This window comes from Gouania willdenowi, chromosome 2 (genome assembly GCF_900634775.1).
Source record: "Gouania willdenowi chromosome 2, fGouWil2.1, whole genome shotgun sequence".
NCBI lineage: Eukaryota > Metazoa > Chordata > Actinopteri > Blenniiformes > Gobiesocidae > Gouania > Gouania willdenowi.
In genome coordinates, this window is record NC_041045.1 from 11809379 (window position 1) to 11830954 (window position 21576).

At 37.8% G+C, this 21576-nt stretch overlaps 1 protein-coding gene across 1 annotated transcript in view; it reads left to right on the forward strand.

Annotated features, from left to right (window-relative positions):
- LOC114476221 (interleukin-1 receptor accessory protein-like 1) overlaps nucleotides 1–13839 on the forward strand; it is a 316582-nt gene extending 302743 nt beyond the window's left edge. Inside the window, exons 10-12 of the mRNA XM_028467582.1 lie at nucleotides 5819–5989; nucleotides 9813–9857; nucleotides 12711–13839. Of these exons, the coding sequence (XP_028323383.1) occupies nucleotides 5819–5989; nucleotides 9813–9857; nucleotides 12711–13438 (944 nt within the window). The 3' untranslated portion in view covers nucleotides 13439–13839. The remainder of the gene's footprint in view (nucleotides 1–5818; nucleotides 5990–9812; nucleotides 9858–12710) is intronic.
- The last annotated feature ends 7737 nt before the right edge of the window (nucleotides 13840–21576 follow it).

A 21576-nucleotide genomic window follows, 5' to 3' on the forward strand; every position in this document is an offset into this window, starting at 1 on the left:
AATAGTTCTCATGTGATTTAGCTGATAGTGTCGGTGTATCTAAAGGACGGCACGTGTGAGTGAGTTCTGGACGGACAGACTCACACTTTGTATTTTAGCATTTGCTGCTGTTAGAGATGCTGTTTTGTGTTGGTTTTTTCTATGATTTTGTGCATTTTCTTTTTTCTTTTCTTTCTTTTTTTAAATATTTTTTCTTTCTTTCCTTCCTTTCCTTCTTTCTTTTTTCCTTCCTTCTTTCTTTCTTTTTTTCTTTCTTTCTTTCTTTATTCTTTCTTTCTGTTTCTGTATTTCCTTTCTTTCATTCTAACTTTCTTTCTTATTTTCTTTCTTTCCTTCCTTTCCTTCTTTTTTCTTGTCTTTCTTTCTTTTCTATCTTCTTTTTTCTTTCTTTTTTCGTTCTTTTCTTTCCTTCTTTCTTTCTTTCTTTCTTTCTTTCTTTCTTTCTTTCTTTCTTTCTTTCTTTCTCTCTTTCTTTCTGTTTTTGTATTTCCTTTCTTTCTTTCATTCTAACTTTCTTTCTTATTTTCTTTCTTTCCTTCCTTTCCTTCTTTTTTCTTGTCTGTCTTTCTTTCTTTTCTATCTTCTTTTTTTCTTTCTTTTTTCTTTCTTTTTCTTTTTTCGTTCTTTTCTTTCCTTCTTTCTTTCTGTCTTTCTTTCTTTCTTTCTTTCTGTTTCTGTATTTCCTTTCTTTCTTTCATTCTAACTTTCTTATTTTCTTAGTTTTTCTATCTTTTTCCTTCTGTCTTCTTGTCTGTCTGTCTTTCTTTCTTTTCTATTGTCTTCTTTTCTTTCTTTCCTTCCTTTCCTTCTTTCTTCTTGCCTGTCTTTCTTTCTTTCTTTCTTTCTGTTTCTGTATTTCCTTTCATTCTTTCATTCTAACTTTCTTATTTTCTTAGTTTTTCTATCTTTTTCCTTCTTTCTTCTTGCCTGTCTTTCTTTCTTTCTTTTTCATTCTTTCTATCTTTCTTTTCATCTTTTTTCTTCTTTTCTATCTTCCTTTATTTCTTTCCTCTTCTATATGTCCTTTCTTTCTTTCATTTTTTCTTTCTTTTTCTTTTCTGCCTTTAAATGCTAACAGCTGCTGCAGTAGCTATACATTTTCTATATTTTACTGTATTTTTGTGCTTTATTTGTAGTAATTTTGTGTATTTATATGGTTTTGTATTTATTTTTTAAGTGTTTTTTTTTTTTTATTTATTTATTTTTTTTTAATTTCCTTGTGGTTTCCGGCCTTTTTTGTTGTTGTTTTGTGTGTTATTGGAGTACTTTTTTCAACTTTTGGTGTATGTTCTTGTATCTTTATGCGTTTTTGTGTGTTTTGGAATCATTTTGGATGTGTGGCCCATGTCTGATCTACTCACTCACTCCTGTTTCATTAAAAACCTTCAGGACACGAGGCTGCAGAGTTAAGTGATTATGGGGTTGCATCTCTATCCGTCCCAGATGTTGTAAAATGAATTGCGCCTTATAAAAACAAGTTGGATTAATTACCCAGCAGCTCCTGAAAGTGGTGCCAAAATATCAAGATTACCCAATGGGAAGAGAGAGAAATTTATATGACAAGCAGGCAGCAGAGGGAAGAATATTAAGAGATGCTTAATGTGAGAATAAATCCTCCGTCATATCTGGCCTCAGGTAAACCTCAGGTTATTCCTTTTTCACCACCTTTAAAACGGAATGTGTGTATTTCTCTGTCATTTAGTTAGTTTTTTTAAACATTTTGTTAATTTTGTCTAGTTTTAGTCGTCTTGTCTGTTTGTTGGTTGATTTAGTGTCTTTGTTGTCATTTTGTTTTTTTTTACTGTCGTTTTCTTTATGCTTCTGTTATTTTTTACTTCATTTTGTGTATTTTTTTTTTGTAATGTTCTATGTTTTTTGAGTCATTTGGTAGCTGTTAATTCTGCAGTGGCGATAGCTTTAATAAAAATCTAGCAGAACCTTAGACAAAAATGCTGAGGCTCTAAAGTGAATCTGGAGCGTGTCCTAAAGCGGTGTCCACACAGTTGGACTCATACTGGAGGCTTTTTACACAACCCACAGGCCATTATCTTCCTTTTGGAGTGAATGGCAGCTCGGGGACGCCTTATTTTCTCCTCCTCAACTCTCAAGCCTTTCATTCCTCCACTTCACGTTCCTCAGCTCGCTCCTTTTTTAAATCTGGCATCAATCAGAGGCTCCACGGGGGACTCCAGACCCCCCCCCACCACCACCACCACCACCACCACGGGGCCGGGTCCAGCGCGTTCGGCTCGTGTTGGAGTCCTAATTTGTTTGGGCCAAAGTTATGGGTCGGTGGGGACAGAGCGATAATGAAAAGGTGCTCAGAGGTCGGTCCTCGTCCAATCAGAGCTCCCAGAGTAGGAATGTGGAGAGTGGAAATACAGTTTTTGCTGACGGTCGTAGGAAACAGTGCATCTACGGCCTTTAATTTGTGCGAAGAGGCTCAGGGAGACGTTAACAGCCCAAACATGCCCTAATGCAAATGTTTCTCTCTGCTGTAACACTTTTATTAAAGTACAAACATGTAACTGTAGGGAACCAAACCACATCAAGCCTAAAGACCCTCTTCCTAACAGGAATTAACCAAGGAGTCTGTTTCTTTATCACGAACTGTTTACAAAATAACTGCCCCGGCAACTTTGAGGTGCATAGCTAACCCCACTATGTGCCCTTTGAACCCAGTAACGGAGCCGAAAAGACTGGCCCAACACTTTGAAGTGTTCAGTACGAACTCTTTTTACAACTCCACACGGGGGACGAACACCCGTCTTCTCCCTCCTTTACAAACAGATACCTTTGGGATGCTGTAAGATCACAGAACTGTCCCACTGACCCCTGACCCCTGTGGTGAGCTGTCACACAATGACACTTCCCAGGCCTTCTCTGAGATGTGTCCAAGTGAAGAACTGAGAACAAAGAAACTGTATTATGTTTGAAAAGTTACAAATGAAAACATTATTGGAATGGTTTCTGCAGAAATTGAAATTGCAAATATTGTCTGTACTATTCCACTCTTTTCAGATAATTTTATAGCCATCATATACCCATTTCATCATTTAAAAAGTGCTTAAAATACCAGAAAACATCACAAAAGTTAGTTTAAGGTATCTACTGCAACTATATAGTAAAGAATAGGCATAACATGATTTTTGACATTTATGTTTAATAATTACAAGTAAAATTCATTAATCAGTTCCTGAAGTAATGCAAGGCCATTTTCCAGTCATGTTTGGTATCAAACTGTCTCATAATTCATGATATTTCAAGATATGATGTCGAATAGATTATTTGAATATGTTGAACTCATTATTATGGTTTATGTTTAAATCTAGGGATCATCCCTCATGTTTGTCAGTGTCCTCACATACACACACACCCGCAGGCAAACAGCTGAGATGCTGGCAACTTTAAACCAATTAACAAAGCCTTTCCTTGGGAGGCAAGTCTCAAAGATAATCTTTTAAAAGGAAGAAAACCGCCCAAAATTTCAGTTTTGGGACGCTGGCGTTTCATGCTCAATGCGTTTCCCTTTCCCATCTTTTTATTTATTTCATTTTGTTTGTAGTTGAAACAGTTAGATTTTTGTAAACAACAGCTTGCTTGGTTCGGATGAATTCAGCATCTAGTGACGTGCGTAACAGCCGAAAGAAGCCCGACTCGCAACCCACTGTGGTAAGCCACGAGCCAGTCTCTAACTCAGCTGCGAAGGCCAGAACTGCCTGGATTGGCTGAAGGGGCTACTGTATACTCTGTTGAAACGCAACAGAACTCAACGGTGGCACGTCCCGCTGCATTTCTTCAAACAGTACCTCCAGGTCCAACCCTGACATCATCTTCAAGGTACCAGAACGAACTCCGATCAGCAAACTTGATCCACTATAGCTCACATCCATACATGTTCCACACACAGTTCACCTCATTCATGTTTGTTCGTCCTCCCCTGTCTGCCTTCCCCTCTTTGTTTTATGAGCTCTCTTTATGATTTCATTCTTTGTTTTTATGATCTTATTATTCGAATATGTATCCTGCATTTTATTCAATGTTTAGTAGACTAGCATTCTCCTAGAATAGTGATTTCACTTTATTACATATAATCCTTACTTTCGTTAGCCTAGAAATGTATTTTATCATGATTTAATTATCCCATTTCAATTGATATTTTGACTGTGCTCATTGTTGAATTTTGAATAAAAGGTTAAACGTAATTTTTGATTCCTCTGATTCATGAAAGCTGTGATGATGGTGTAGATTGCTGTTCGAATTCACTTTTCCCTGGTTTCAAATTAATGGGTTTAGTCTAAAAACGTAGACATAATTCTAACAGGAGTGGCACCCCGCAAAAGTTGAAGTAATAATAATCATAATAATATTCTTATTTATATAACCCATTATTAATAACTCCTCCTCCTACATAACAAAGTTACTAAGATTAATTCAAAATGCAAACTTTATCCCTTATATTTTTAGACAGGTGTACAAGAAATCTAAAATACCCGCTTATCAACCTCTTTCTAAATACAATTAGGTGATTAGAATCTGGTAGGCCTACCTTTGTTGACATTGAAATGCAGTAAACATCCCTGCTCGGGCTGGACAATATGGACCAAAACTCATATCTCAATATTTAATTCTCAAAAAGGTGAAATACGATATAAATCTAGATAATTGTATTTCAAATGAGTCTGACCAGAATCAGCAAAATGCCACACGGGCACATTTATTAACTAACAGCTGCACCATATGTAGCACTTTTGAACGGAGAAGAGGAAAAGATTGTCAGCCGCTGGGGGGCGCACGCATGCAGCCTCTTGTGGGCGCTTCACCCGCTTTCCCTGTCGCTTGAAGGGAGGGAGGGCGAACAGACTGCCGACGAAGGCTTTGAAATATAATCCCTTCGCTCCGTTCTGAAAACAGTCAGATGATGTGTGATGACCTTGAATAGATCCAGTTCAGAAACAAATCTTCAGGTGGGGTGGGAGTGGGTAGGATGTTGGTGGGGGGAGCGTCTTTCTGCATAACACTAGGTGATAGATGAGACAGAATTGGGCGGCTGGCTTTCGGAGCCAAAGAAGATAAGCGATTTGTTTTCGATTTATGCTAGTTCAATTTCGATAGCCTTGAGTCCCCGGTCTCCCAGCAGTAATCCAATAAGGTGGCCTTTTTAACTAGCAGAGCATTCAACTTCTCCAAGTTGGATTCAATTTTGAGATCATTCATCACATGAGTGTTGAGACCCCTGCTCCATCCTTCAGAAATGACTGGCAGCCTTCCCAAAACCGCAGCCAATGTAATAGGCACTTTGCGAGAGGTCAGGAAGCTGCCAGCTCCAATCAGCAGCATGCCTGCTACCATAATTCCAAACATGTAGATGCCTTCCACAGCTTCCACGGAAAGAATCGAGACGCGCACAACTCGCCACTTGTTCCAAGGGTCAAGCGCATATCCAGCGGCAAACGTGGACAGGCGGGCTCACCACTGCCCGATCTTTTTGTTGAAAAAATTGCATTGAGAGACCAGCTGATCAGCTTCATAATTTCAGTTTTGGATGAGATGCAAAGAGAGGCTCCTAATAGATTCACAAGACCAAACAAAACAAAGCAGCACCAAGGACAGATACAGGTGGGAAAGAGGGAGCAGAGAAAAATGTGACTGCCTCCATTGAAGAGCAGAAGAATAAATGAGGCTAAAGGAATGTACTGTATATCACTGTAGCAAAACCATTTTATAGAGATTTTTTTCATAATATCGCCCCTTTAAAGCCAACGTTTGTAAGCAGAACGCCACCATCTTGCTATAATTGTCTCCTCCCCTACTGCAGATAACAAGGACTATGATGCCTACCTGTCCTACACCAAAGTAGACCCCGACCAGTGGAGCCAGGAGACCCGGGAGGAGGAGCGCTTTGCCCTGGAGATCCTCCCCGACGTGCTGGAGAAGCATTATGGGTATAAACTCTTCATTCCAGACAGGGACTTGATCCCCACAGGAAGTAAGCTCTCTTTCTATTGCCATGGCGATGTGTCGTGTGTCTGTGGCATGGTGTAACTCGTGTTGGTGGTGATGATGATTATGATGCCCTGTGTGTTCCCCTCATTCACATCCTCGGATGCCACGACCATTTCTGCTTTTCCATCGGCTTCTTTTAACCATTGATCAGAAAAGCATCTTATTTTTGATATTTAATGATAATTATATAAATCTGACACATTTAAAACCAAATCTCTACTCACCCAAGATTCATAAAACTAAACTTTTTGACATTTAGTTTGGGTTCACTTCAGTTCATTATTACCTTAAAAAAAAGTAGGGATGGTATTAATAATGTTATTAACTATTCTGTTTAAAGTCTAATGCACCTGATCAGGCATCAGAAAACATCAATAATTCATCCACTTTTTTCTTCTTCCTGAAGTACCTACTTCCTTGTTATGGGTGCAACTTCCTGTGCAAGAAACGGCTTGAAATAGCCTCCATCACATGGGAAGTTGTTTTTAAATTTTTGGTTTGTTACGGAGCCCCACAAGGGACATTGTAAACATTTTTCTACATGAGCATGTAAACAGTTTTACAAAAGTGCATAAAAACACAGGGTAATTAAAGTAAAATATAACAGAAATCAAATATTACATAAAAAGGGACAAAAGTGAAACAAATAAAGAAAGAAATAAGCACATAAACGTTATAATAAAAGCAATAATTTAAATAAAATTTAAATAAAATATAACATTAAAAAGGCATACAAGTAAAAAAAATTAAATATGATGTTATTTTAAGTTTATGAATTGAAAGGCATAAATAAATTGGTTTGTTCTTTTAAAAGCCTATTTTTTTCTTAAATTACACATCCTAAACTAAATTTAAAAAAAAATATTACACGAAAAGGAATACAAAATATTCAATTCATTTTCAAAGAGTAAAGGCTATTTTGATGTTTTTTTCAAGTTTATTAATAGAAAAATATTGTAAACTTTAATTATTCCTCAATTAAAGATTAATTCAAGTGAGTTCACACCATTGTTTATGTTTTTCCTTCCACACAAACACTAAAATAGTGAAATGTCCCCGCCTGCGGTCACAGAATCTTCCAACTCACGTACTCCTACGTCTATATTACATACTCATCGGTTAAAAGAAAATCTCTGTTGCACAGCAGTACATAACATCACGTACATTAACTAGATTTGATTAAGATGAAAGATTTGAGAAGATTTTGTGTAACGTGTAAAATGCAAAAAATGCACAGATGCTTGAGTTTGTAAATAGTTAAAACTGCAGTAAAATGGTTTATACTCTTCAGTTGCAATTCGAGCATCGCTTATCTATAATCTGCACAGTATACACTTCTTTTTAAAACAATAAGCAGTATGAGCCCTATAATGTGCTGCACCGCGTGCGTCGTTTTAGCTCATTCCTTTTATTCTGCAGTATTTAAAGTGCACAACCTGCTCCGTTTAAAGCCTGCGGGAGGCGTAATAACCTATATTATACATTATTATGTATGCGGCACAATTAGCAGGAGCCAAGCCTGTTATTATTACAGCCCAACTTCCTGATTTAAGTGTTCCTCTGCATGCGAACGCCGTCAGCTGCACAATCAAAAAGCTCCGTATGCATGGCTCTCTGTTACTGTTAATGCATGTTTTTACCACACTGTTTGGAATGAAAAGCTCTCACCATGTCCCCCGTGCGCATCTTTGATTAACTCATCACGTCGATGAGTTGGATAATATCATTATGTTATTAGCCATCCCCCACCACCAACCCTCCCCACCCCCGATTGGTGCATTTGCCTGTTTTGCCACCGTTACTAATGAAGTGGCTCCTCAGTGGTTTTTGTGCAACACAGATTGTGATTGTGTGCTCCATGTTGTCATTTGGGAAAATAGCGTAAATGTGCAAGGATTGAGAGGAATCTATAGGAATGATTATCCTGCTGCCGTATTGTCCGCGTACAAACATTTAGCTCCCACTGGGAATGTATTAGCAATAAAGGCTAATCCTCAGCGCGGCCATCTGGGGCTTTAAACATGCATCGACAAGCCTTTTTTTTCCCCGGGGCTGATAAATGTGTCGTTTTACAATCTACGACACACTAAAGACCTGATTTACTGGGATCCAAAATAAAGAGCGGAGAGTTATGTGTTGTAACGATAGACATTTAGCTTCAATGAAACTTTACTATTGTCTAAACCAGTGGTTCCCAACCAGTGGTACGTTAATTTGTACCATTATAGAACATTACATGCACACACTTTTTTTTTTGTTTGTTCTCATCCATCAATAATGATTTGTGGCACACTCTTTATTAATTAAAATAGATGAAAAGGTGAAGTTGAAAATGTAAAACGGCGAATTAAAAAAAAAAAAAAAAAAATGATTATTAAAAAGCTTAAATCCAAGGTTTTGACAAAGAAATTGTTTCGACAAGCCTGCTGGCAAAAATAAACGATGCACAACATGGACTCCGGCAGTGTTTCCCAAACTTTCCACAGTCCCGTACCCCTTCAGACATTTAACCTGAAGCCTACTCCTGCATACTTCAAAACACATAATATTATGTCATATACAGCCCTACAGTAAATTTGACCAATCCTGTTGAAGAATAATATATAATAATAATTACTAGAATATTTGTATTTCCTGAAGAAAATACAAGTGAGGTTGCAGGTGCTGGCCCGCGTTGCACTGCATTAGCTTATCATTGGCTTTATCATTAGCATTAGCTTAGCAACAGCAATAACCTACCAATAGCATTAACCTAGCATTAACATTAGCCTAGCATTAAAATTGACCACGTGTTAGCTTTACCATAGCATTATCATTAGCCTAGCAATAGTGATAACCTAGCAATAGCATTAGCCGAGCATTAACATTAGCCTAACATTAATATTGACCTAGCATTAGCATTAACATGAACTGCTCTGTTTATAATATAGTTTCCAATGTTGTCATTGTTTTTCATTTACATTCACATACCCCCTATGCCAAATTCGCGTACCCCACTTTGGGAACCTAGGGACTAAGGGAACATAAATGGTTGGGAAACGCTAGGGTCATTCCAACAAATGGCCCACGCACTTTAGTCTTAAAAAATTCTCAAATTTGTATCAATTGTGAAGTCATTATTCAATAGTCACACTGTACATTTTTAGTTTGATTGAATGAACACTTTTTGAGATATGGACAATTTAGTGAGCGGGTAATGTGTTGATTTTCCAGAGCGTGTCGCCCAAGAACCAATGCATATATATGACTAATAATTAGTAATGTGAACAGTCTATGTTCATAGCTCAAAGCTGATCAAATACCAGGAAGCTGAGGCATATGCTAAGTTGTTTACTGAAGGCCCAGAATCAAAAGCACACTAACTCTTTTCCAAATTTGAAGAGCTGGCATGTCCACCATATAGAATGTACACCAGATAGATATGTGTGTATATTCTGAGAGAGTAGGTAGAGGTGTACTACTATACAAAATGTCAGTTTCCTATCTTGTGTAGTTTCTGAAGCTGAAAATGGAATAAAAACCAACACATACTGTACATACCCCACTCTCTAAATTGTCCATATCTCAAAAAGTATTCATTCAATGAAACGAAACATTTACATTCAATTTAAATTCAATGGTGTGAGGAAAACAAGAAGAACAGCAGATGAAGTCAAGAATGAAATCCTCACACTCTGTTTTTGCTCTTTATGCTAATCATCCCATATTAAACTGGAATAAACAAGCACCATGACAGTGTTGTTTTCATTGCAAACCAAATGTTCTGCAAACCTTTTTTTTGATTTGAAATTGAAATATCTGTTCAGGTTTCACCAATGATCATTTCCAGGATGACACCAGACTACTTAGAGGTACTTGTTCTTCCCACACAGCGACAGACACGGACACTCAGACCAAACGCAGCCATGCAGAAAAGCAGCAACTTTGTTAGAGTTTATAGGTCGTAACTGATGGTTAACAACTTAATTTCTTCTTCAGGGACCAGTAATGAATTATTGATGCCCACTGTTTTAATTTTCTTTTCCGTGCAGCATTTGCTGATCTACGACTCGTTCATAAATTATGAAGTAAAAGCCATTTAGTGCATTTTATAAAGTCCTTCAGAAAAACAACAGCTTGTAACTTTAGTTCGGCTATTCTCTCCAGTAACTAAAAAAAAAAAAAAAACTGTCTTGCAAACAAAAAGTGAACTTTTAGAAATCATAATATAATTGTAAGTTAAAGAAATGCAAAAAAACTCTATATTTATAGTTTTTGTTGCTTTTCTTTATGATGCTAAGTCTGTTAGCATTTTATGAGCTTTTCTATGGATTTTTTGGATTATGTTACAGGAATTTAACTCAAATCAATTAATAGGTGATGAAAATGTTTTTTTAAGCTGATTATTTTTTTTATTTTTTTAAAGTCTATCTGTAAGCGCACAAAAAAGGTTCAGTTTGTTAGCTAGCCGAGCTTACTTTCAGTTATGTTCATTTTGAGTTCAGAAAAGGAAACAAATGTATACTATGATTGTGTGTGTGAAGATCAGTGGTCATATGAACATTTTAACATCTTTACTGAAGTAAAACTAGCCTCACAGCATATGCAGCTATCTATGCTAACGGGAGCCGATCTTCACGTGGCCTAGCTAAACCACAACAGCGGCCAAAAAATGTGTTCCAGAGCCACAAGAAGTTATTAGAATCTGTTTTGTTTTGTTTTTCTATGCGAGCTTCAAGCACACAAAGAAAAGTCTCTTATTCACAACTCTGACCTGAAAATGTTCCTGTGAGAGTTCAAAACAAGATCACAAACATTAATAATGTACTTTCTCTCAGTGTTCTACTTAGTTTACAACTCTACAGAGCTGGTGAACAACTATCTATTGATTTAGTGTTTATTTGGCACTTATGGAGATATAAATTACTTATAATAGTGCATGGAGTCCCTGAATGAAAAGGTTTAATCTACAACGCTTTAAAACAATACCGTGAGCCGAGTAGATTTACTGAGTTAAATCAATGGAAACATAAAATGAAACTACTGCTCATTAGCTAATTATGTGGTGTCTGTTTATCCAATTTGGTCGGTGAAAAAAGATGGATTAAAGCTGAGCAGAACAGTTAGCATACTGGGTGACTTTAGATCCACGTTTACTGGTGATGAAAGACGAACACATTGTCTTTTAATACAGTGGTTCTCAACCTTTTCAGCACACGACTCCCAAAATAACAGACCCATGAACATTAAAGAACAGTCGTGGAGACAGGGCCATCGATAAGTGGGAATAAAGGGGAGCGCTTTTTCGGGCTTACACATATGATACACATATATGCAAAATGATGGTCCATTGTTCTATGAATTTGTGATAACCACTGTTAGCCAGGAATTTTATTATTATTTGGGCCACCGTATATAGTCATCCTAAAGATGTAAATCCTGGCTTTTTTCTCTTCAACCAAAATTGGTGAGAAAATTGGTGAAATGTGATTTTAAAAACCACAGAAATTGGTTAAAAGTTGCAAAACGGAGAGCAAAAGTGGTAAAAAAAGGGATTAAAGTGTCAACATTGGCGGAAAAAAATAAAAACAATTAGTTCAAACTGGCAGACCGCAGTTAAAGTTGAAAAATAAGCATGAAATATGGGGAAAAGAGGTTAAAAGTGACAATAATGGGTCAACATATGTGATATTCGGTGGAAAAGTGGGGTTTATAAGTGCCGAAAAATGTCTTCAATGTGGAAAAAAAAGTGCATTTTGATGGAGAAGTGTCAGAAATGGGAGTAATGTAGCAAAATGCATTAAAAGGAACAAAAATATGGCAAGAAAAAGTGATGAAAATGGGTTCAAATATGACAAGTTTGGTGTAGTTGTAGAAAAAGGGTAAAAATGAGGGTCAAATTGGGCTAAAACATATTTCTTGAAGGCATTTGGTGACCCCCTCCCCTGTTTTAATAAACACACAAATGGGAGAGACATGCTACAGAGCTAATGGAGCGCCCTCGAATGTCCCACTGTTGTCTTGTTTGGCTTTGTGTTTCTTGTCAAAGATTCACATCTGTTTTAGTGTCCCCGAGTCTAGATATTAGCGCAGCTATCAAATGGTAAATCATTAAAGATTATTTTTTAATCCAGAGTTAATTTTAGTTGCTTGAATCTAGAGGTTGCGTAGCGTAGGAAACAAGCATTAAATCCATGAAAGTTATGCATCTCCTCTGTATCCACACATCAAAGCGATCAGCAGACACCTCTGACAGTTGACAGTTGAAACATGTTAGGAGATCAAAGCAAACTTCCTGAAAAAATATAAGAAATTATTCAGGTAACTTATTTTCAGGAACTTTATTTTGATCTTCTGACTGGTTTTGACATCAAAGTGATCAGCAGACACCTATAAGGAAGACTGGCAGTTGACGGTCGAAACCTGTCAGGAGATCAAAGCAAACTTTCTGAAAAAAAGTTTAATTTGTCCAGACAACTTTTTTTTTAGGAAGTTTACTTTGATCTTCTGACAGGTTTTGACATCAATGCGATCCCCATGAATAAAATCAGTTTTATTGTCCCAGACGTCAGATGGTAGCACAGCTATCAGACGGTAAATCTTTCTGTCAAAAGTTTCAGTTGCGTAGTTGTTATGTAGAATGAGTACAAAACAGGCACACAAAGAGAAAACAAGCACTAAATCCATGAAAATTACGCATCTCCTCTCTGTATGTTTGTTCCCAGCCTACATCGAGGACGTAGCGCGTTGCGTGGACCAGAGCAAACGTCTTATCATCGTCATGACGCCCAGCTACGTGGTCCGGAGGGGGTGGAGCATCTTTGAGCTGGAGACGCGGCTGCGCAACATGCTGGTAACCGGTGAGATCAAAGTCATCCTGATCGAGTGTGCCGAGCTGCGCGGCATCATGAACTACCAGGAGGTGGAGGCGCTCAAACACACCATCAAGACGCTGACGGTCATCAAGTGGCGGGGCCCGTCCAGCAACAAGCTCCACTCTAAGTTCTGGAAGCAGCTTCTCTATGAGATGCCCTTCAAGCGCCTGGAGCCGCTGAGCATCTCGCATGAGCAGGTGCTGGACGTCAGTGAGCAGGGCCCGTTCGGCGAGCTCCAGACCGTGTCGGCCATCTCCATGGCGGCGGCCACCTCCACCGCCATGGCGACGGCTCACCCGGACCTGCGCCCCACCTTTCACAACTCGTGTCACACACAGATGAGGCAGAAACATTACTACCGTGGCTACGACTACGACCTGGCGCCAGGCGGTACCCTCCCACCGCTCTCGTCTCTGGGCGGCCAGCACACCTACTGCAACATCCCCATGACGCTCATCAACGGGCAGCGGGCGCAGTCCAAGTCCCCGCGCCAACAGAGTCTGGAGGAGGGGCATAACAACAACGCCATGTTGCCACTACTACCCCGAGAGACCAGTATATCCAGTGTGATCTGGTGACAGAGACGACTTTACACAGGGTAGACTGTCCACGTCCTGGTACTCGGACTTTAACCGGAGTCCAGACGGACGTCATTTTGCTGCTGATGATGAATTTGCACCAGGAAACAACAGGGAGGACAGGAGACATGACGGTAGATATGTTGCAAAATGGGAGTGTTTGTAGAATGTGATGTGTACAATGTACATTTCAGGAAAACCTCTGTCATTTGTCGGACCACACTGACTCAGCAAAACCTCCGTCAGATGAAAAGGCGTTGTTTGTCAAAGCAAGCAACGTCAAATGGCACGCCATCAGGCTTCAAAATGAAAGTCATCAGACTCAACGGCCTCAGGCCATAAAACACGACATGACATTGTATTTTGAAGTAACTGGAAATAAACATGACATCATCAATATGTGCTGCTTCAGATACGAGAGTAAGTTGAAAACTGTTATTTATTTATTCTTAAAGGTTAAGCTGTATCAACGTTTCATTTAACTATGTATTTATCAGTCAAAAAATATGTTGATATATCTTAACTTTAAAAGAATAAAAGGAAAGAACGTCTTTTCATCTTACATCGTCATGTGTACTTTCGGTTCCTTCAAATGAAAACGCCATGTCGTTTTTTTTTAGGACCTGAGACCGTCGAGTCTGATGACTTTTATTTTGAAGACTGATACCGTTAGATTTGACAAAGGATTTGCTGAGTCATGAGTCGGTTTGGTCTAATAAATGACAGAAGTTTTCCTGATACCCGACACCTCACTCTGAGACCTGAGGATGTCCTAAAATGTACACCGTAGATATGAGAACTTGTGTATAAAAATCCACACACACGTGAAATTAATTTGATGTCACCAAGGATGGAAAAAAATGGGAATATTCACACATGCGTGATCTGAATGGGAAGTTAAAAAAAAAAAAATCACAAATGAGTAGACTGATATTTACACAAATAAAATGTCAGCTGACAACGTGTAATCCATTCAACATTCACTTGCATGTTTCTTTTATTACTTATAGTTTACAACCACAACTCTGCAGTTGTTATTTATACAGGTACTAATATGTTTTTTGCAACAGATGTCTCGCGAAATATGTCACAGAAGTGTGGATTCACGTGAGAAAAGTAGTTTGTGCATCTGTAGCATTAGATTGGAGAAGTTGTAACCTCAGAGTTGTGGTTGTAAACGATAATTGGCACCAGTAATAAAAAAAAAAAGTAAATGTTGGTATACAAGTGTGCAGCTGTCATTTCATTTGTGTAAATTTCAGTCGACACGTGTGATCATTTTCTTTGAACTTTTAACTCTACAGGTTCACATTTTTTTCCATTATTTGTGACACGAAATTTTTTTTTTTTTACACACAAGCTCTCACATCACATTCTACGAGCTCTCTCATTTTGCAACATATCTACCTTCATAGGAGAGCATCACGTGGGAGGGAAAAGTGGCAGTTATTTTCTAACATTTTGGTCCAACAAGAAGCTTTTTTCAAGACTAAACTAAACAAATCAAGCAAGTGCGACTTTGTATGCTCGTAGAAACACTCACAACCAATGGGATTTGACAGTGAAAGTCAAGGATTACAGGGTCCTGTACATATGGTTTTCTAATTCTTTGTAGCAACAGTGTTTGGGACTTATTTGTTCTCTTGGTTTGGACTCTTTTTTTTCCTTTGGGTTTCATTCTTTCGGACTGTACAAAAGTGAAGCTACGGCCGTGAGATTGCGTCAGTACCTTTATCTTAGTTTGTTGGCTTTCGACAGGGACGGATTTGGGCGCGAGCCGAGGATCTGGACTCAAACCAGAATATGCAAAACTCCCGGAAGAAGTCAAAGGAAGTACCGGTACATGGTGCTAGGCTTCACGTTTTTGTCACAAGATGAGATTTACTTTGAAAATAACAGCCTTGCTCTATACATTACCAGATTATATCACTGAGAAGTAATGATGTGTATTATTTTATGACGAAAAAAAAAAAAAGAAGAGTCTATTTTTATAACTGAGGGATATTTGTTTAAAAGGTGTTTGAAGTGGGTTGAAAACACTAAAAAAGAACAACTTGTTTTGTTGTGTGGAACTGCATCGCTCACAAAAATGAATAATTGTTCACTTCATGTCTTTTATTGCAAGAAGAAAATGTTTGTTTCACTTTTGAAAAGGGAGGTTTGACTTTTCCGAGGCCAGCAGCTCTGCGGGTTCCTTCGTATTGTCATCCGTTGGGTTCACGAGGACAAAGCGGAGCTATAAACGATGTCGGCGCAGAAAGCCATGCATTTATCGCGTCTGGTTTCTCTTCACGAGGCTGTCCAGGGCTAAACTGATGTCTCAGCTGTACATTTCCTCTTTTCTTTAACAACAACAAAAAAAGACAGCTCTAGCTCTTATTCGTTCCCTTCTTTTTAGCCACAAAGTGTGTGTGTCGAGTTGTGCTTTCAGACGGAAACAACAGGGTTTTCACATCGATGAGTCAGCCCGGGGTTGTGTCACGTCACTATGGCAACGGGATGCAGGAGTTGAAACATTTAATCTTTTGTTATTCATAGTTGAATATAATTTAGGGCATTTTAATTTAATATTTACCCTAAAGTGAAGCATTTTTAGACAAAAATGTGATAAAAAAAATACTTTTTTAGAGCAAAATAACTCCTCGTGTGAACAATAGAAATGCTAATAATTCATTTAGTCTTTTTTTTAAATAATATGTTAAGGTTTTATTTATTCAGATTTGACAAGACAACTTTATTCAGACAAGTTTACTTTGATCTGTGACACATCAAAGTGATCTGCAGATACCACTGAGGAAGACTGGCAGTTGACAGTCGAAACATGTCACGAGATCAAAGTTAATTTCCCGAAAAAAAGTTTAGTTTATTCAGACAACTTTTTTTCAGGACGTTTACTTTGATCTCCTTACACGTTTCAACATCAAAGCGATCAGTGGACACCTCTGAGGAAGACTGGCAGTTGACAGTCGAAACGTCACGAGATCAAAGAAAACTTCCTGGAAAAAAAGTTACATTTATTCCGACAACTTTTTTTCAGGAAGTTGACTTTGATCTTCTGACAGGTTTTGACATCAAAGTGATCCTCATCAATGAAAGCAGTTTTATTGTCCCTGACGTTAGATGGTAGCACAGCTCTGATCAGCCATCAACAGGAAGATCAAATTAAACTTCCTAAAAAAAAAAAATCTGAATAAATGATACCTTAACGTACAATATAAATGCTATTTTAGACCAAAGCAAACTGCAACAATAATCTTCAAAGTGACATCGGGGGTTTGGTTGATCCAGTGCCATAATATATGCAAAACAACCACATTCTACTCATGAATTTGTGTTTTGTGCCAATTGATTTCTGTCATTTCCCTAAATATGTCAAATTCACAGAAAAAGCACCTCCATGTAAATATAATCGAGACAATAAGGCAAATAAAGATGAAGACAATCCAGCCACATTCATTAAAACACCAACGTGGCAAAAATTCCAAGTCATGTGGGAAATTTTGGCATAAATCGGAGAGGGATGTTCACGTTTTTTGAAAACTTGTTTGCATTTTCCTTACCCCCCCTCCCCCTCCCCCCTTTCACGGTGAATCGACCCTTTGAGGAATGAATAACAAGACATTATATAGCACAGAAATGATCGCAGGCACTTTCACGACCCCTGAGATGAACACTGTCTCATGTTTTCTGATTTATTTTCTATAATGTATCTGCAATGTTCATTAAAAGAGATACTGTTATTATTATTAATAATAAAACCAAATTTATGGTACTAGGTGTCCCGTGTGATGCTGTACCAGGTCCGATCTCTCCTGTAAAACCTTGAAACAACAATCAATAACTCTCTGAGACGAAAGCAGGAAGTAAATCAGCAGTTTCCTCACTTTGGCCTTTTGATGTCAGGAACAAACTTGACGTCTGTGTTCTTTGGCAGGATTTGACACGTATTTGCACCGTTTCATCTTTCTGGCTTTTTCGGGAGGAAAATTAGCCGCGGGAAAGTTTGCTCAGTCAAACTGTCACATTGGATGTCTGCGAGTAAACAGGATTCTTTTCTTTCTCTCCGTTTGCTCGCAGGCAGATAAGAAAGCAACGCTTTGCTTTCTTCTGTTGTTTTCCTGCCTCACAGCGTTGTGCCCTCATTTGTTTAGGCGTTTACTCTAAAGCCACAGATCAAAGTGATGGCAGCAACATCAAAGGCTACAAGGTGCGGACGCAGACGGTGATGATTACGTAGCCTCCATTCACCGTCTGGAAACACAAGGTGAGTGTTTGGTTGCATCGATAACGTCATAAACATCTTTCCACAATTTTATTTGGTCTTGTTTTACAGTTTTGAGCAATTGCGTTTTATTATATTAGATATATTTAGCTTTTATTTTAGCTGGTAAATAGTTTTTAATTCATGTATTCAGTTAGTTACTGGTATTTATATTAATTAATTTGAATTAATTGAATAAATGAATGGGAATAAAATAATTGTGACATTTTAATTGAGTTATTTTAATGCATTTAGGCATAATCTGTTTTAAAGGGATTCCATAATTTGAAATATAGTTTTTTTGATTTTAAAAATATTTAATTACAATGAAAAATGCTTAATTTTCCCACCTTTTTTCCCTTAATAGTCCTCTTAATAAATAATTATTTAGGCACTGTGAGCTTTCAGCCTCTTCCCGCACTGTGTATATATAGCTATGATATTATATATAGTTTTTTTTAATTGTAACATAACAAACATAAGTGAATAAAAACATTTTTTTAACTTTTTAAATATATATATATAAATTCTAAGACAATTTAACAAAATAAAATAAATTAAAAAAAGATCTAAAATATAAAGTAGCATGCTTTAGCATTAACTGTATTGATGCTTTCCAGAGATTAATTTTATTTATATATTATTATAATTTTGTCTATGTATTTTACATTAATTTATTTGTATTAGTTTGTGTGTTTAGAACTATTTTGATTGTTTGGGGGGCAACCTAAAATATCACCTATGGGCGCCAAATTGCTTAGGCCAAGCACTGACCCTTTCCCATCTATCAAAGATATATTTAATATTTGTTTATTGCTTTCGTAACCCATTTCCTGCGCATCTTAAACTCATTTTATTGAACAAACGAGTGGAATCTATCCATGGTGTGGGTCCAGTCCAGTTCCCCCGGAGTTGTGCACTGCATCAGCTCCACGCGCTCAACACGTCCCCTGCAGCTCTAGCTTCCCTCCATCATTCCTATAAGACTAAAACTGCACTCTCATCATTCCTGCCCGCGTGAACACAGAAAGACGCCAGATGTTTCCAACCACACCGCCGTGCACTGCCATATGGTGTCTGCTGCAGGAGAGAAAAAACACACAGGGAGTTCCTGTGGTTCATCCCTTCATCCATCCATCCCTTCATCCCTTCATCCATCCTTCTGAATGAAATCACGTGATTACACTGTCATAGTGTGTGTGTGCGTGTGTGTGTGCGTGTGCGTGTGTGTGTGTGTGTGTGTGCGCAGAGGTACACAGAGTGCACAGATGTTTAGGTTCTCTCTCACACACAAACAAAAATATTGTCAAATAAATCCACAATTTTCAATGTTTTTAGACTTTCATGTTTTTTTTTTTCAGATTTTCACTTGATTTTTAGATTTTCACGTGTTTTTTAGATTTTCACGTGAGTCCTTTTTTTGGCAGTGGCTATGGGTTGCCGTATATATATATATATACACGAATAGCATGTCGGTATATAATATACCGACATGCTATTCGGATGCAGCGGCCTTTATTGGGCAGTTTAGGTCACATGACTAAGGCTAAACCTAACTGTAACCCTCACCCTAAAAATTGTTGCATTACTGAGTTATATCCTAACCCTAAGACTTTGGTAAACGTACCAATAGCACCGGGGGTTGTTCGTACGGCAACAGCACGAATAGACGCTTCCTTTTTTTTTTTTTAATTTATTTTAGATTTTCATGTTTTTTTTAGATTTGTGTTTTGTAGATTTTTACGTGTAATTTCTAGATTTTCACGGTTTTTTTTTTTTTTAAAGTTCACGTGGGTTTTTTTTTTTTTTTAATATTTTCACATGTTTTTTTTTAGGATTTTCACGTGTTTTGTAGATTTTCACTTGTGATTTTCAGAAACGTCGTTGACAGACAAATTTTGCATGTGACAAGTCTTAAAAATACCTTTGTAAAATTGTGGGTATATTTATGAATATTTTCGAGACACACACACACACACACACACACACACTGATGAGGAGTGTAATGGCAGGGGTACAGCACGTCCCACAGTACCTGGTTACTCCAACGCTGTGTGTGATGGGTGCAGCACTCAAAGAACCAGGCCAATGATGCACACTGTGTGTGTGTGTGTGTGTGTGTGTGTGTGTGTGTGTGTGTGTGTGTGTGTGTGTGTGTGTGTGTGTGTGTGTGTGTGTGTGTGTGTGTGTGTGTGTGTGCGTGTGTGTGTGTGTGTGTGTAGGCAGCTGTTAACCCACTTTGGGATGCAATCTGAGCTCAGCACAACAATGACTGTCTGTGTGGAGAACATGCAAACCACGGCTCACTGATCTGATGAAACGTGTGGTTTTCCTATGTCTTTTCTCTGTCCTCTCCTAATTGAACTCATCACACGCTGTCACAGCAAAACATCCTCCCAACTTGATATTGAGCTGCTGCCAATGTGTTTGTTCCACTTTAGGAAAGAGAAGCAGAGAATGAAAGAGGAAGACTGCCATCTGCTGGATATGATGGAGAAACAGTTGCTCTCTGAAACCTATGAGGCAGGGGTTCTCAACCTTGGGGTTGCCACATGCCTCTATGAAACTAAGAATATGTTTGTTTTTTTTAACTATTTGAGCTCATTCTTGCCTTTCTTTCACATTTTTTCTGCAACTACACCAAATTTTCCAATATTCTAACCAATTTTCATCACTTTTTCTTGTCATATTTTTGCTCCTTTTAATGCATTTTTGCTACATTACTCCCATTTCTGACACTTCTTATTCAAATTGACGTTTTTGCAAATTGTTCCCCCTATTTTAAGACACTTACAAACCCTTTCCACCAAATACTGTCACTTTTATCATATTTTCACTATATTTCATGCTTATTTTTGCCAATTTAACTATATTCGCGATTTCTCACGCCCCATTGTTTGCCAGTTTAAAGTAATTGCTCTTACTTTTTTTCTGCCACTTTTAAGCCAGTATTGACACTAAAAATTTGACACATGTGGTTCAATGTTATACTGTTGAAAAGACTCAACCTTTTTACAAAATCCTTCAATTTTCCTGAAATTACTGCACAATATTTCCTTTTATTCAATATAAATTGGTTTTGTTTGGATATGGTTGGTTTCTTACACATGGAAGTGCAGACTATGGTCTAATAATGTTAAAATGACTCATTTTCTCGCACGCAATCTGTGGCCCAATTGAGTTCAAACTACTCCGTATTTGGCCCATGAACTAAAATGAGTTGAACGCCCCTGCTTTGAACCCTTTTAGCCATTCTAATCTGCAACTTTACACCAATTTCTGTGGTTTTTAAAATACCCATTTCAACACATTCCACCATTTTTGTAACAGTGATTTACATCTTTAAGATGACTATATACAATGGCTTAAGTCATAATAATCTTCCTGGATAACAGCGAATATTATTCAGATGTGGGTATCACAGAGTCATAGAACAATGGACCATCGTTTGACTCTGGATCGGCTTCAAAAAGGTTGAGAACCACTGCTTTAAGGCGTCTATACACTGCATTAGATCAACTTAGAAAGCCTGTTTTACGATTCCCAAACGAGCAATGATGTTTTATTATTTGGCTTCTCTAAACAACAGAGCGAGCGCTGAGTGAATATATAATGAATATATATATATATATATGCTGTGTCATCCTAATTCAGGCCCATCATATTGCTTTAGAGAGACACTTTGCTGCCTCAACTAAACACCGCTGTCCCAGGATTTATTTCACTTTGTAAATATATTAAAGCAAAGTTTAAGAAGAGGCTATGTTATTTCCAAGAAAAGCTAAAGAATGAAAAGATAATGATAATAAAGTGCACAAGTGAATAAACAAGATCATAATTTAAAATATATTGTGTATTTCCATGCTTGATGCTTGAA